At 35.8% G+C, this 17,830-nt stretch overlaps 1 protein-coding gene across 14 annotated transcripts in view; it reads left to right on the plus strand.

Annotated features, from left to right (window-relative positions):
- LUZP2 (leucine zipper protein 2) overlaps window positions 1-17,830 on the plus strand; it is a 92,397-nt gene that overhangs the window by 24,245 nt on the left and 50,322 nt on the right. For 13 of the 14 annotated variants that reach the window (XR_015807450.1, XR_015807451.1, XM_088175286.1 and 10 more), the window contains 4 exons: window positions 283-400; window positions 1,813-1,883; window positions 4,844-4,922; window positions 10,340-10,402. Coding sequence is in view for 12 of the 14 variants with exons in the window: in XM_088175286.1 (XP_088031412.1) it covers window positions 283-400; window positions 1,813-1,883; window positions 4,844-4,922; window positions 10,340-10,402 (331 nt within the window). In the remaining 2 variants the exon portion in view is untranslated. The remainder of the gene's footprint in view (window positions 1-282; window positions 401-1,812; window positions 1,884-4,843; window positions 4,923-10,339; window positions 10,403-17,830) is intronic. The other variant, XM_088175295.1, reaches the window with a different exon arrangement.

Genomic DNA, 17,830 nt, shown 5'->3' on the forward strand with positions numbered 1-17,830 from the left:
TAAGTACATTCCTTTGTCTCCTGTTCTCACAGACAATCCATTATTTGCAGTGTTTCAAGCTGGTAATTGCTCACTCAGAATCAGAACATCATTTCAGTGTATGAAACGTGTATTTATCTATACTAGGAAAAATTAAGTTCTATAGGTGAGCAAGAGGGCATAGTCCAGTTTGAAATCTATGCAGGGTGCTGGAATGAATTAAATTTGGATGAACTAAGATATGTTTTCAGGTGCGTTGGCTAATGTTCTGAGATTATCTCATGCTTTTATTCTTTGTGTTAGACAGGGCTATGAAGAACTGGAAAGACAGCTAAAAGAAGTCTTTAAGGAGAGGAGCAACATACTTCAGCAGCTCTTAAAGACTTCTAAAGAACTTCAGGGAATTAAAGTAAACCTCCAGGTTAGACTCTGTCTCAGTTTCTGTAGGATTACTCTACTTACCTCAACATTTTCTTATTGGTGTCTTTTAATTACAAAAAATGTGTTTCTTTATTAAAATCATTAAATATGTGAATAATTATTATTTTGTTTATTTTGTTGATCTTCTACTTAACATAAACCTGATGGTTTCATGGAAAATTTCATCCTAATGTCTTGGGGCCTTTGTCAACTCAGTAAAAATAAAGAAAATAAAGAAAAAAGAAAGGAAGGACAAGAAATATGCAATATTAATGGAGCTGACACTGGCAGCTACTGCAAAGGATGTCCTTTGCTGTTGCAGTTTGAGTCTTTGCTGCTGAATTCCATACACTCAATTTAGGTGCTCAGTTTATCTTTCTGACATGCCATCTACACAGTCTGACTGGATTTACTGCAGGGCATTGCTTTATGATTCACTTGACAAACTGTGCTAGATGAGCCTGAGACTTCTCTGCATTTAACTTCTGGGTGTCATGGTTAGGCTGAAAGGGCAGTAGATTAACTCTGAACTCAAATCAGCTCCTCAGATGAAAAAGTAGATTGAAAATGTTGTCCTGGATTTGAGGTCCAGATATTCAGCTGAGGGAGCACCTGTCTTTTCCCAGTAGAGTCTGTTGGTCTGGTGAAAACATTTAGACTCTTTATCAATTAAAATTGGTCTCTCATGGTATTTCATGCCATTTTAAAGGAAATTTTTTTTCTGACAATACATTTTAATCTTCATTGATGTAAGCTAGCTGGGAGAAATGAAGGGAGAAGAAGCACTCTATCTTTTCACAGAATACTAGTGGTCTGTGTCAGTGCTGTGCTATATTATATTATTATGCTATATTGTCACATGTTCCAGACTTCTCTGGTTTTAATTAATCTTTGATCTTTGGGGTTTTTGGTTTGGGAGTTAGGTTTAATTTTGGGGGTTTTTGAGTGCTTTATCACTGTTATTGTAGGCTTTTTCTTACTTTTTAGAGAAATATGCTTCTCCTTGTAGCAAATTTATTTTAGAAGGTGACACAGTTGAAGGTAGTATTCAGCAAAATTACACTGTGAAATATTTTAGATTCGACACTACAGAGATACTGATACAGGCAAAGAGCTGTAGTCTTATTTTCTGTATATACACACTTACTGGGTCATAAAATTCTAATGGTTTTAGTCATTTGTCTGTTTCTAAATCTGCTTATTGTATTTAGCTCTCATTTAGTATTTGAAAAATACACAGCTGTGTACACTTAACTGTGTTTGAGTTACATTAAAAGAAAAATCAGACTATTCTTCCTGTTTTCTTAAGTGTCTGCAATTCACCAGGACCATTTTATGAACAAGGGCCAAATACTTTCACAGATTAATAATAAAAAAGATCTCTTTAATGGAGTTTCTTTTTGTTGCTATCAGTCTTTAAAAAATGATGAAACATCAACCAAAAAGGATGTGCAGAAACTTCTGGAACTGGGCCAAAACCAAAGGTAAGACTCTCAATTCTTTTCCTGACTAAAAACTGTCAGACTAGCAAATTCCACTTTTCCTTTTACTATATAGGCAAACACTGCTCTATGCCAGAGTCTGCTGATTGTAACAGTAAAATAAAGGCAGGAAAATGCTCTTTTTGAAACAAATGATGGATTTGCTGATATTGGACGTATGATAGGTAAATGTACTAAAATGGTATGGTGAGATATCTGCTAAAGAAAGACATTTTGAATTTTAAAGGAAGATTTAGTCATGAAGTATTCCTTAAAAATAAATTGAGTATTTTTTTGAAAATTAAATTACTGAAGTATCTAAATCTCTAAGTTTGGAGATGATGACATTTATTCAAACCTCTTAATTAAATGTTTAAGTGTGTAGATACTCAAAATCACTAGTCCATGTGCAAACAGGAATACTTGCACTGGATATTTGTGATGAATGGAGTTAGGAGGAGAAAAAAGTATTAATTTTAAATTATTCATTGAACACTTAAACACTAGTTCCCATGGCTGGGAATGCAAGTTCCCAGCCTAGTCCTTAGTCTCAATTTCCCTGGTGCTTTATTGCAAGTAAGTCTCATCATTCTGTGTCTCTTAATTCTGGAAATTCAGACCAGCAAATAGCAACATCAATACAATTTTAATAACAAGAAAACATAACTAATATAGTGACCACTTTTGCTGGAAAAAAAAGTATATAATGAGTGCATCTATACTTCATCTTTTTCTCTAGGAAAAATGTTTAGTAAGAAACTTTGTTAAGTTCATACCTCCTTCATTATTAAAAATGCAATAATTAAATTCCATGTAAGACTGTTCCATGGTCTTACCTCTACATTCACTGTAGAAGTGCACATGGAAGTACATATGAAATTGCACTGCTACATAGAAACCTTGTCAGAAAATGACCTTCATGTCTTAAATACCCAATTTATAAGGTCCACAGTGCAATACCAGCAGAATTTCTTCTTTTTACTGTGATACATAACAATCTTTCAGGCATTCTAGACAAATATATTAAATTATAAAGGTAAAACTTTAGCTAGTGTCCTGTTTAAATACTTGGGTGGCTTGGATGTGACTGAAGGTGTACATCTCAGCATCATAGCTGTCCTTTGCACAGACGAAATCCTCCATCATCCATGAATGCAGTTTTGTGGTGGTTTGATTGTTGTGCAACTTTCCTTTCTGCAATTGAGACATGAATTGATTGAAAGTATTAATAGACTGTTTAGTAAATAGGTCTTATTTGCAGATGAGAAAATTGAGTCTGCTGAAAGAAAATTTTATTGCATATTTCAAATATTCTTCCTAATCTCCTCCCTGAATCACCACTTGCTGTCTCTCAACATCCACCCAAAATTACATTTTGACTTTTGCTTCTAAGGCATCCAGTCATTGACTGTACTGCACAGGAGCAGTTCCCAGAAATAAAGAGTGGATCATTGCAATCTCCTGCTGGGCAGCACTCCATCGTTCAGAAAATGAAAGGTTTTTGCTGTACACTACAAGGAAATGCTTTGGGGCTACTCCTGTTGCCAGCCGTTTATAGACTTACTAGATTTCATTTCCAGAGAGGTGTAGAAGTTCAGTGTATGAAAGAGGTGTTAAAAATGTGCCAGGGAATCTTTCTTATAGAATTTCACTAAGGAAAGGTCACAGTTTATTTGCCAGGGTCCTCAGGCCATGTTTTATCTGCAGTAAATGAAGAAAAGTGAACATAGTCTTATGCTTAAATCTATTCCATTGAAGCCAAAATTCAAAATATATCCCAGTATTAATGTTATGAACTTTCTTTGAACAAACAAGAGCTGCATTTGATCTGAGCACCACTTTGATTACGCTTTACAATGCTGGGTGATACAGTGAAGTTTAGAGTACTAGAATCTCAGCTTTTGTAAGTAAATGTTCTGCTGACTTCAAAATTGATTTTTTAAATTCCTTTTTGTGCAAATTCTTCAGTAATTCCCAAACTGCAATAAAACTTGCTCGCTTACTATGATGCCCCCAGTTTTATTCTCCCTGTGCATCAACACGTGGAAATGATGGCATCTCTTAGTGCTGGTAGTATATTGTTTTCATGCTGCTCAATCACTTTTTCTATTAAATCTGTACCAGTGTTGCCGAAATTGCTGAAAGTAGTAGGGGTTATCAGCCAAAAAAAAAGATCCAGCAGGTAGCAAGTTCTTTTAAAATTAGGTGGTTTCCATCCAGTTTAGTTTTCACAGGTTAAATTACTGTTTTACTGTGTGTAAATCCAGTTTTGGCTTGATCTTCACTGAGAGTTTATCCATGCGAGCAGTAACCCTCCAAAAGCTCTACAGCTCCTATGATATATGTCATTTTACTACTTTGCTACAACTCAAAGTGTGTCATATGCTGTGGGTAGAAAATTCTTGCAATTTGGAGAAAATCTCTGACTGAATCACTAATGCAAAGGGTTTTCACTTGATTCAAATAAAGCCTAATCCAAGCAATTATCCTGTTCTTTTTTCTTTTAATGCCAGAATCTTCTCCTGAATGTTTTGTTCGTTATGTCCAGAAAGTGCCATATGAGGTTGAATTTTATCAGAGCATGATTTATTTGTTTATTTTAAAGAGATATTAACTAGTTCTTATAGATAATAGCATGTCTCCATGTCAGTGCATTTTCCCTTGCCACTTTCCTCACTTTTTTGGTCCCAATTATTTTTGTTAGAAATTATGCACTGGCAGATGTTTTGCATAGCAGACCATTCAGCAGAAATAAACAGTGGCCCCTTTGCATCATAGATAATTTTTGTTTGCATTGGCACTATACTTCATGGAGTCATTATGATTTTATTTGCAAGACTCATGGAAACAGTACATCTGTTTGCTACTCTGAATAACTAAAGGTCTAATTTTTTGAATCTGAAGAATTAATTCCTAATGAACACTTGTGTTGAAGTTTGTATTCTGTGTTTTCAACAAACTAGGGAAATGAAATCTCTCCAGGAAGCCTTTCAAAAGCAGCTTAATGAGGCAGCTGAGAAAGCAGAGAAGCAGCAGGCTACCGTGAGTGATTGTCTTTCTTTCCTTATTTTTGTTGTTCTGGTTTTTCTTAGTCTTGCCTTGAGAATTTACTAGCTGAAAAAACTTTGTAAAAAATGAATGGATTTCACATATGTGTTCGTACTCTGCAAGCATCAGAAGAAAGGAACTGAAAAAAGTTTTAACGCTCTAAAATATTAAGATTCCCATCTTCCCTTATTTCTGTGGAATTTAGGTGTGTTTAAATACTTTTGGAGACTTTAAATAGGAAATTTAGGCCTAAGTCCTGTCCCTGGTGAGATGATCTTTATGGGCTGTCGTGTCTCATTTATACTAATATACACTGTCATACATCCATGGACTTTTTAGGAATTACTATGGATTTTCAGCAACGAGATAGATAATAGAGTGTCTGATTTTGACCATAGTAGAACTAATTATCACTATAGAAGGTATTATTAAGTCCCATTAAGATTTCATGTTTCATGGAAATTCTATTTCTGGACAAACTGCACAATTGTTTTGACTTTCATGTAGCAGGTTTTGGAGCATAAATAGACCAATTTTGCTACTGTAGGGGGAAAAAAAAGTAGAATCATGTTTAAGATGAAAGAAGGAAAGTTATACTATGGTGGTTAGTAATGTTCCTGTAACATGGACACAAGTGAGTGAAACTCTAGTCAGCTAGCTGACTAGATAATGTTTAGAGGTTCCTTCAAATCTTAAGTGTCTTATGATTTGAACTCTGGACTTGAAAACAACCTGCTAGAAGTGTTTATACATCTATTTGATATTTTATATTGGATAACTACTATTAATTTATTTACTAAGCTTTTTGCTGTCTTTCGGGGTCACAAAGCAAGGGTTTGTCCAAGACAGAGGTCTAAATGTAATTATTAAATGTAAAAAATATTTACAATGCCTTATTTCATATGACTATGATTTGTACATGGCTTTACACCCTTGGTGAACAAAATGTGAGAGTGTGTTTTCCTACCTTCTGATTAGAAACAGCATAGATTATGGACCAAACGATTCCTTTTACAGATTTCTTTCAGTTAATCTGACTTTTGAAAACACATTTCTTCCCTTTGTTGCTCAAAAGTCTGAAGAGTAAAGATACTTTTTGTTCTTGTGTACTTCACAACATATAATTAGTGTATTTTTAGGACTTGTATTTTTGTCTAGCGCAAAAGAACTTTTATCCTCTTCAGGAGCAAAAGGAAGTAATCTGAAAGCTGTATTGAATTAGAAAAGGATAGCATATTTTGGTGGTCTTTCTAGCCAGGACAGCATGTATCCAGAAAAAAAACCGAAATAAACTGCACTTGTTTTAAGATCTTTTTGTGCTGAGAAAATCTAAAAATTGTCTGTACTGAATCCTAGAGCCATAGAATGTTAAGGGGTTGGAATGGACCTTAAAGATCATCAAATCCCAACCTCCCCTGCCATGGGCAGGGACACCTCCCACTGGATCAGGTTGTCCATATTGAACCTGGCTCTGAACACTGCCAGGGTTGAGCATCCACAGCCTCCCCACTCAGCCTGTCCCAATGCCTCACCTCCAGCACAGTGGAAGATTTCTTCTTCATACCTAAACAAAATTTCCACTCTCAGTTTATAGCCATTACTCCTTGTGCTGTCACTACAGTTCCTGATGAAGGGTCTCTCTCCTGCTTCCCTGTCGGTCCCTTCACATACTGGAAGGTTTCTCTAAGGTCTCCAGGCTGGAAGCTTTCTTTTCTCCAGGCTGAACAGCTACACCTCTTTCAGCCTGTCTTCATAGGGGATGTGTTCCAATCCTCTTATCAGCTTTGGTGCCCTCCTCTGAACTTGCTCTGACAGTTCCATGTCATTCTTGTGCTGGGGACACCAGAACTGTACACACCACTCCAGGTGGGGTTTCACAAGAGCAGGGTGGGGGGAGAATCACCTCCTTCAATATAGTTCTGAAATAAGAAAAAAAAAAATCTAGCTGTCTCTGATAAGTATTCAGAACATACTATTGAAAGATAACATTTTTTCAGGTGCATTGAATGCATTCCTATTGGCTTTATCAGCACAATGAATTCTAGTCCTACAAAGGGAAGTGGAATACATATTTCATTATTGAATCTCTTTACTAGATTTTGATACTCATGACTAATTCAGGTGTGGATTACATAAATCTCAGATGTAGTGAATGGGTTTGTTGGTGATTGTTATATAGCTATATATAACTATATATATAGTTATATAGCTTTTTTTTTGTTTGAGCAATAATGCCTTGTGTACATACAGTCCTACTCTAGCACTTTGAAGAACAAAAGATTTGTTCTACAAAAAACAACATCTACCATTAACTGTGAACAAAATATCACCTGGTGTAGAAACCAGGAAAAGCTGCTGAATGTATAACAGAGCCTGGCTGGAGTGGTGGCAGATGGTTAAAGAATCTGAATTCTCGAGCTGTATTCCAATACTCACCACTAATAGCATATTAAACTTGCTAATAATTCAAAGGAAATCAGAACTGTGTCCTTGGTTTATGACATTTACTTCTTTATGCCTCAGGGTACAATGTACATAGTGAAGCTCAACAATACAGTGAGAGAAAGAATATTCAGAAAGTGCCTCAGGATCTTCAGATGAAAATTGCAATAGAAATGGAGATAGATACTATTACTGACACACAAAGTTATATTTTACCCGGTTTCTCTCTGTTTTCCACACTTTTTCGGAAAATAATGTGAAATCTATGAAAGAAGGTCTAAGTATTTTAATGCAAGATTAGCGAGAGGATGGGAGCTTGAATTTAATTCTAATTTAATGAATTGTGAAACTTGTTTCTAATCCAATCTAAGCACATTTGATATTATTTGACTTGGTGAAGTAAATCTTGATTTTCATCAGAGTAAATGAAAGTAGAATTACATTTCACAAAGACTAATAAAGCACTGGTGTGAGGGGGAAGGGTGGAATTACATATTTCTTTTCTGCACTTGCCAAGGAGGCACAGTACAGTCATTACTGTATGTGTGTTAATTGGCTGTATAAATTCAACAGGTAACACCTGCCTGAAAATGCTCCTTAATAGGTCAATGTAAAAGTGTAAGTAAGAATTTAGAAGAATTAATTCAAATTAAATGAAGAATAACTGGGAAATTGCTCAAGGACTCTGACCAAAACAAAAGAACAAAGGAGACACAAGAGCTCTACATTAGACTTTACATTCATGTCTTCTTGTGCAATGTGTGGCAAGGCTTTTCACTAGCATTGCATGAATGATTCATCAGAAACAGAGATATCAATGTTATTATGTTTACATATCCATTTTTTGACCCTTTAAGACTAGAGAAGCAGCTGAAGTGTTGGTGGGCACCACCTCCAGCTGGTACAGGGAGCTGCTGCTAGGTAGTAACAAAACCTTTTGAGGATAGAAGCAGCAACTCAGGCTTGAGGAAAGTAAAAGGACATTCCTGTCCTTTAGAGTAGTAACCACACTGAGGGCTGAGCTGGGGCATCTTAACAGGAGTGGGCACTGCCTGTCTGGATTGTGTCCTGCACCTGGGGCACTGACAAAGAGCAGTAGCAGTCTGTCTTGGGCCAGTTTGAATGAAAGAATTTCACCTTAACTGCTCATTTTAATCCTGAGCAAGGTATAAGGAGTCTGGAGGTAAGTGAATATGCTTACAGCTGAGTCTTGGCTGTGCAGTAATGATGTTATATTGGGATTTTTCCATCCTGTCATGAATAGCTACTGTTGCCTGACTCTTAGAATTAGATCTCTACCATCTGCTAAAGCATTCTCTATTTTGATGGGGGAAAATTTAATTTAAACATTTCGAGGTCACCAACTGCTGTGAGTAAAGGCCACTGGTTGGAAACTGTTATCTTTAATAAACATAATGAGCTCCAAAACACACAAAGCTCTGAATATCTTGGATGACTGTCTCCAGGATATGGAAGCAGTGTCCTTGCTTAGTACTGAAAAGTTCACCCTTAGGACAATATATTTTCATTATGTATTGTCATAATTGCAGCCACATAGCAATTAAAGGCAGACAACATATAGAAAGAGGTGAATGTTATTTTTCTCGCTATTAATTGAGTGCTGAGCATAAATGTCTGTTCTTGCTTATTATACTATCGGGATCTGATGACTGAAAGCAGCATTTTTACATCTCTTCTGGAAAGTTATTTTATGTCTTGTCCTTGACACTTACTAAAAGACCATGCAAAAGGTCTGATACAGACTGATCTGCCTTAAAGCATGAAGCTTTATATACATGGATACACTTAAATGGATGGGTAAAGTTATCCCTTTATTGGCTCTAGTAGACAAGCCATATAAATTCCTCCCATGTAACTCTCCATATCTATACTTTGTGAATAAGTGGTTCTTCATTTGTTTGAGACTTAATAGAAGACCCTTCAAATGCTGTTATAATATAAATGCAAAAATTAATGAATTCCAAAAGATTATTTCTGTTATTTTTAGAAAAGGAAGTGATGTAAAAATATAGATTTTTTTTTTTTATTCAGCTAAGCTAAATTGGTATGTTTGCACTATTTAAGACGTCCATATCAGTGATATAAGGTGCAAGTGTATGTGAATAGTAATGAACAAAATTTAACCAACATAGATTACTGGATAAATTTATAGCACTGGGCTGTCTTAAATGTCTCTTCCCTAAGAGATCCAAGCTATGGAGAGATAATAATTTTGGTATCATATCTCTTTAATTATTTCATACATATTAATAGCTAGAAGTGAAGTGCCTTGAAGGAATATTAAATTCCTGAGAGATACATCTAAGAAAGGGAATGCTCTTTAATGGAGGTCAGTATATAATTTTTTTCAGTATTTAATGGTAGGTAGCTGGCAATTGCTTTGAACAGCTGAAAAAACAAAATAACCACAATAAGTAGCTGTATTGTGTTTCTCCCCATTCATCTTGATCTGATATTCTGATTATGACCTTTATTTTTCTGTTGTGCAAGATCTTCATATTTATTATCTATACATGTTCTAAATGTCAATATTGTGGATGTCATTGCTGGGCAGGTGCTGAATAAAGCATTATTCTCAGCCAGTGGGTGGATGTGGAATCAGTATTTCCACAATCAAAAAATACTTTTCAGTCAATATTGTTTTAAAACTCCTTTGTTCTTTGACTATCACATTGAACTGTGGAAAATGAACACTATGTCTACTGGTTCAAAAGTAACCCTATTTACATACAGCAATTTTCCTTTGATTATAAGTTTCCTAGTAAATATGCTAAATGTTTGTAGATGTAGCAAATTCTTGACTGTGGCCTATACCAATTCAGTATGTAAACAAAATTTTTTGGTTTGGTGGTTGTTTTTTTCCCAAGACATTGTAAAGCATAAAAAAATAATTAGTGTTTACAATTGCATCTCATCAACTCCCACTCAACATTTCTTTAAAATTGCAGATTAACTTTTTGAAGACTGAAATGGAAAGGAAGAGCAAAATAATACGAGACCTCCAAAATGAGGTAAGAGGAACATTTGATTATCATCTCAATTCAGATTTCATACTGGAAGAGAGTGTGATTTGGCTTCATATATAAAACATGTTCCTGTAGTATGCAAAAAAGGCACCAGTGCAATTTTCTGAACAGGAAAGCAAATGAAAACGACTGTGTGCATTTAGAAATATTGTTTCATTGAATGCAATGGTTGACTCCATGCTAGTGGTGCTTAGGTTGATAGCACACCTCTGTACTTCTCTGAAGTTCTGTAGGTTATTGACACACAGTGAAACTTTGTTCATATTGTTATATCTTGCTTTAAAAATTAATAGCAAGAGAAGGAGAAAGGAAATGCAATCTCAGAACTGAGATTCTTAATAAAATTTTAAAAAACTCAAACTCCTAAAATGTATTTTTAAATTTTGTATGCCATGAATATCAATCCCAGATTGATCTCAAAATTCCAAATAAAATATAAAATATGTTTTAAATAACGTTTATTGGTATTATGTTGAGATTGTTGGGAGAGTTCTCTCTGGGGTACTGAAGAGGGGACTCTCATTTCTGGTTCTGTTTGAGAGAGAAAAGCATGGTGACTGAAATGGTAGGGTACTGTTTTACTGTCCGTGTAATTTGTTTTTCTTATACCTTCTGATAGTAATATTGTTACTGTTACTGTTCATTTTCTTACCTCATTGCTGTTTCTAGTCAATTGCTCTTATCTCAATCTGTAATTTTCACCTTTGTGCCTCCAATTCCCAACTCCATTCCTGGAGTGGAAAGTGGAGGGGAAGGGGGTGAGCTGGTTTGGGAGAGTTCTCACTGGGGAGTTTTATTCCTAAAACACAATTGCAAATGTCTCTTTCAGTTTCTCCTGTTATTTAGGCCATGCTCTCCGTTGTCTTCATCTACAGTCAAAAATACCTTGCTCTCTTTTGTCACCTGTTATCATTGGATGCTTTGCAATTGGGCCTGCAAACTCTAATAAATCATATCAGTCTCATCCTATTGACCAGCCATTAAAAAAATCTTTTCTCTCACTGAACACAAATACTTCATTAATTAATCAACATTCAAACTGTCTGACTGTTAATGATTTGCTTAGGTAGGTAAGCAAACTTCTCTAATATTTACCACATTTATGGCAAATTTTAGAAAATCTATTTTGAAAGGGATCTTTCTCTTGGCACCAAATATCAGCTACTGTGTGGAAAAGGAACCAAAAGCTACACCTGCCTAATGGCTTTCTATTAAACTTTTGTACCAAGTTTCTTAGTTCCTTAAAAGTAAGCATTTCTATCAGTTTTTTGGAAATTGACTGAATTTAAATTATATGATCTTGAGGAAATATTATGTTATTTACGTCCTGCCTCCAAACACTGATACACATTGCTTTTAAAAATCTCATAAATTCGGATGTGCTATGTATTTAAATAATTGATAGCATTTTATGTGTAGGTTTTGAAAGAATAATCTGCATACAGATTATATAAAGAGAGAGATAATGAAGATGCTTCCTTCATGGGTGCTCTTGTTCTTTCAAATATTGCAAAATCCCTCATTTTGTATTGCCAAATTGTGAATTTTGCAATCTTAGGCTCTTCTGCGGCTGTAAAAATAATTTCCTATTTGATTCTGCTCTTTCAGTGTATACCCTAGTGCCATTCAGCTTTGCCATTTGAAGATACAAATAGATGGCAACAGCCTTCCAGCTGAATGCAGCAGCTGTCATGTAGTGTGTCAGGAGAGGACATTGCACAGAAAGGCAATTTTTAGACTATTCAAGGCTTTGGGGGGAAAAAATAACAAAAAATTGTCTGTGGTATGGAGGAAAAGAAGTGCCAGGTAGAGCACAAAGGGATCAGGTATCTCAAAATCATCTGGTTTATAGAGGTCTTAAGGTGCTTCCTGAAAATAGCACAAAATATCTGTCAGACTTGCAGCTGTAACATCATATGGATTGTGTTAATGTAGTCTTAAAGGATTGGCATGTAAACAGATATGCTCTTATTACAGTTTTTATTATTGACAAAGAAATCAAGAAGTTTGGAAATGCAGAATCACTGGTAGAACTAAGAAGCTTACAAAAATGTGGAGTAAAATAGAATATGATAAAAAGAGCTACTTTAAAAATGATCACTTTTGGAGATGGCCTGTTACACAGTGAGCAGCTCACTTCTAGCATATCATATGGTCTGTGGGAAACTGTGCCTGTGTTCAGTCTGGCTGATATAGAGTTTATTTTCTCTTAGCAGCCCTCCCAGGGCTGTGTTTTGCATTGGTAGCTGGAATGATGCTGATAACACACCAGAGTTTTGGTTACTGCTGAGCAGCACTGTCCCTCTGACATTCCTTCCCCCATCAAAATTCTGAGAGGGGGCACGGGCAGGCCAGCTGACCCAAATAACCAAAGGCATATTCCATACCGTGTGGACATCAGCTCAGATGTAAAAGTGAAGGCAGAGAGGAAGGGTAGGGTGGGACATTCATTATTCTACAATGTTTGCCTTCCAGAGCAGCCACTCTGCAAACTGTGGCCCTGCTTCCAGAAAGTGTCTGAACATTGCTTGCTGATGGGAAATAGAGATTAAGTTTTCGCTTTGTTTATGCATGCACAAACTTTCACTTGTTTTTTTCCTTTGCCTTAGTAAACTGCCCTATCTCAACCTACTCGTTGTTTCCCATCTTATTCTCTCCCCTTTTCCACTGTGGAGTGATAGAATGGCTTTGTGGGCATCTGCCACCCTGCCAAGGTCAAAGCACTGCAGTGCCAAAACTGCTCTGAAAATGGAGCTGAAGCAGAATGCTCTGACTGCTCTTCTAACCCTTGTTTAGAAATAAACATGAGTCTTGACAATTTGGCACTTAGAACTAATTGTTTTGGTGCAACTCCGAATATGTATGTACATGATGGATTAATTTCTTAAATTAATGTCTTTTCTACATGGAAGTGTGTGGTACATTTTCTAAGTTTGTTATTCTTTTCCTACTGGTACACCTATAAAAGTCATCTTTCTCTACTGAACAGTAGAGAATTGTAATTCAGCTTTTTCACATGGATGCTATACTTGTCCCACATTAGACTTAGAAATTAGAAATTAGAAATTTGAAGAACAAAAAAATTTACTCTTATTTAAACCATTTAATTACATTTGGTTAACAATTTTTAACTATTTTATTGCATTTGACAAGAAGTGACTGACTGCCTTAACATACTACCTCTGGGCAAAGGGTTTTATAATATTTCTGTGAATATCTACATTAAGGTTAATAGCTTTATAGTATATGGGATTGCAATAATCCCATGTATTTGTAAAGTTGATGCAGGGGTTTATATAAGGCAATATTGGTTTTGCTGTTTAGACTGTGGTAGAAATTTGAAAAACATTAATGAATTTTAGCTGTAGCTGTCACTACTGTGGAGGGGGGTTGTTAAGAAGGATAGTTTTAAATCACAACCATATAAACAATTATTGTGCACTATTCATATATGAATTGTGGTTATAGCTTTAATGTTGAGTAAATCATCCTAAACCAGAATTTTTTCCATTCTCATTGTGTGTAGCTGCACTAATAAAGCCTAAATTAAATAGAGCTTAAGCTGAAGCAGCTTAAAGTCTCATCTGATATATTGGGAGTGTCATGCCCTGCAGGGTGGCTTCAATCGAGTTGCATTGAATTATGGTGGGAAAAAAAAAAAACAAAAAATGTCCCTTAGTAAAGCAGAAGTTAAATTCTAAGGCTTTGAGACTGTATGCTGATACTGACATTGGATTTCTTCAGTTTCCATATTCTGCAGATAAAACTAATTTTTTGTTCCTAAGTATAAAATCCTGTCTGCTTGGGAAGAAAATTGGGTAAAGTCCTGTGCCCTTCTTGGATGCTGCATTGGTGGTTCTGCAACTCAGGAAACACCACAAGTGTCAGAGATGGGGGCAGTGCCTAGGAAAGGGGGAATGGGCAGGAAGGGTGCAGGAGCAGCTGCAGGTATCATGTTCTACTGAATTCAATATTGTTTATTGATTGATTCCACCTCCTTCTGAAGTAAAAGTCCCATTTTAAAAAATAATTTACTTAATATTGTTCTACGACTTTTTTTTTATTGAATGTGACCAGGAAAAGGTAGAATTGTAGTTCAGTCAGTTGGAAATGGATTTTAGGGGACAACATATGAGAAAAAATTAACACTGAATCATGATTGTCAGTGAGATATATTTATAGTGATACAGTAGCAACTGCAGCAAAAATTAAATACCTTTTACTTTCAAAAGCTTTGTTTTCCTGACCTTGTAGAGATAGAATATAGGACACATTTTCTCAGGTGCTGTTGAGTGACAATCAGAATCCAAGCATCAGTTACAGGAATGTAATGAATCTGCTGTGTCTGGACCCCACACTCGTAGGGAACACTATATTTTTTTATTCTTTCTTCATTCTTTACATCCAGGTGCAAGGCTTAAAGATTCCCATTCATAAGCTGCAACAAAGTGAAGGAGAAGATCAAATAAGAATGTTTAGGTAAAATATATCCTTAACAAATTAGAAGATTAAAAATTAAGATTAAATTAGCTTCTTAACTGGTACTTAACCACAATGTTTAGAACACTAACTTGGATTGCTTGGATTCTACTTGATATTATTTTTCTGTTGTCTTATCAGTTAACTGCACTATTAAAAAATCAGAAATATTCATTAGTAATCAGTCATTCTGGTGTCTTTCCTCATGCTGCCCAGGACACTCTTAAATTCTTATTTCTGACATCCTTCTTCATTAAGTCCAAAATTCCAAAATGGATCTGAATTCTTATTTTTTCTCCTCAGTCATCTAGTCTTGAATCTTTATAGTCTGACTTTTTATCCCTGAAGCTTAGCTTTTTTCCGTTGTCATTTGTAACAAAATATGATCCACGAAGAAAATGATTAAGTTCTAATCTTTGTTTCCTTTCATAGAAAGTTTCTTCTGTGACTAGTGCTTCTGGACACCAATGCTACATAATGTGGTAATATTGAAGGTCAACTCCTAGAAATATTTCCAAAATCAGGTTGTATAGATCTTTGGATAAGGGAGGTGCTAGGATTCTCTGATGAACCTTTTAGTCTTATTTTCTTGTGAGTGATATTCACTCTTCATGCCTCTTAGCACAACAATCTCAAAGTGTTCTAAGTTGGAAGGGAACTTCATGAATCATCAAGTCCAACTCTGAAGTGATTGAACTGCAGCCTTGGTGTGCTTAGGACCATGTTCCAACCAGCTGAGCTCAAAGTGTAGCCAGAACATTTGAATTGAAGGGCTCAGAGTAGAAAGTCTTTGTATTTCCTTTGCTAGATCTTGTTTCAGAAAAGGATACACGGATTTAACTTATGATTTTGCTGCTCATATTCTTACTGTGGTAAACTGCTCCCATGGTTTGCTTATCAAGATATAAGAGTATGTGACCTCATTTTTACTTCATCTGTTGCAAAGATGGAGCCAGACACATTGCCCCCTGATGTGAACTCTGTGCTGAGAGAATTCTCACCTTCCAAACATTGTAGCACTGGTGATAGTGCCTGCATAGGATTTGTGAATTAAAAATAATGTTTTAGAAAGGGCTGGAATATCCTAATATGGAAATCTCCTTGTATTCTCTAAGTATGGATAGACCATATCAGGATGGAAGTATGAAGAAGGTATTATCTAGTACATATTGTGTACATACTGCTCTGTATATTGAATGACTGTGGCATGGTGAAAATACATTTAGTACATTAATCAGTCCAATAAAACTGCCTCAGGAATATCTTTTTTCTGATTGAAAGATACTGTAGTAGCTTCTTCAATACAGCTGATATAAAATTTAGATGTCTGTAGATTGTACTTGCAAAACTTCTAAAAATTGAATATATTTGCCAAAAAGTTCTGTGACAACAAATAGTGTACTGCTACTGAGAGAATTCAGGAGACATAGCCTATTAAAATTAAAGCATAACTGGATGGTTTGACTCCACAGGCATTCCTTAGTCATCTCCTGCCCTTCTCCTTTCATAACTGTCATTTCATATCTTCCATAATATGTCATTTCTGGTTTAAGACAGATATTGACAATTCTGCTTAATGCAGTGTCCTGCTGCTGTAGAAAGTCATGACCCATTACTCCACTAGTGATAGAGGACCTGATTTTTTTCAAAGTCAGAAATGTGTTTTATATTTAAATTAATTTTATTTACATATTTTTTACAGCACACTGTAAACAAATATATTCATTCCTGTAACCCTGCTTTAATATAACTTTCACTGTGATTTTTCTTTAATGTTCAACCTACAGCTTTCAGCAGCACCAAATTCTTGTCATCATTCTGTTCACAAATGTTAAACATGAAAAGACCTTCAGGTTAACATCTACTAAACTAGGTGTTCTGCTTTGTTGATCCTGCAGATCATCCACAAGGGATTTAGCCACTGCTACCAAAGGGAAAGATCAAAGAATTGCTACCTTTTTTATCTAAAAAACCCTGTATGGCATAGGCAATTGCCTTTCATTGCAGGTATATATTCTGTACAATGGAATTCTGTATCTAATATGCTGCTGTTTTTAATTAGACTATCTGACATGGAAAGAATTAGAAATACCAGTTGTTTTCCCAGAGCAATCATTTGAAATGATTGGAACATAAACACAAGCACAACCAACACAAACCTCCTGCTAAAGCTCGAATAGAATATTTTTGTGTGTTGCTTATCAGCTTGTTCAGGTCCACTGGACTACATGAAGTACAAGAAAAAAAGTAAACCTTTAGCATTAGCAGAGATAGGCAGAGAAAAAAAAAAATCTATGCTGCTTATCTTGGAAAGCTTGCTCTTGAGTACCTTTTCCTGTAACATAAGAGTGTGAGGCTGGGGGACAGGTTATAGAAAAGAAGCTCAAAATGCACAAAACAGTCCAAATCTGTCAAAGCTTGCAGCAGTGGCAATGTGATGTGTTTGCTGGGGTTACCGAGTCTGGCTGTCAGCTTCTGGATTTTGCACTTGCATCCTAAATAACAGTACAGACAGAGTGCATTAGAATGCAGAGAGGCTGAAGCCTGACCATAGTGAAAATGGGCTTTTCCCAGGAATTCAGAGCTAGAAGGACAATGGTTGTTACTGAATTCCTATTCAGACAGATCTGAAGAGTCATGTACATGGATAAATGCATCATCACTACTAAAATACATTGATGGGACAGAGTCTTTCAGCTGTTTGACACACTTGGCCATTGAAAAACTTTGAGGAAAATAAACTGAAACATGCTCAAGAATATCAAGGGAAACACCCTTTACAAAAAATCAGTGTCTACACTGACCATAACAAAAGGTTGAAAAGCAGTTGGAAAGATCTTAACTAATAAACTTAAGTGTTGGAAACTCGATTTATCTGTCTCAGAAAGATGAAGGGCTCAGCCAACCCTGCTGAGATTAAAGCACTCACAATGT

The sequence above is a fragment of the Sturnus vulgaris genome, chromosome 18, assembly GCF_052056855.1.
Source record: "Sturnus vulgaris isolate bStuVul1 chromosome 18, bStuVul1.hap1, whole genome shotgun sequence".
In the NCBI taxonomy this organism is placed as follows: Eukaryota; Metazoa; Chordata; class Aves; order Passeriformes; family Sturnidae; genus Sturnus; species Sturnus vulgaris.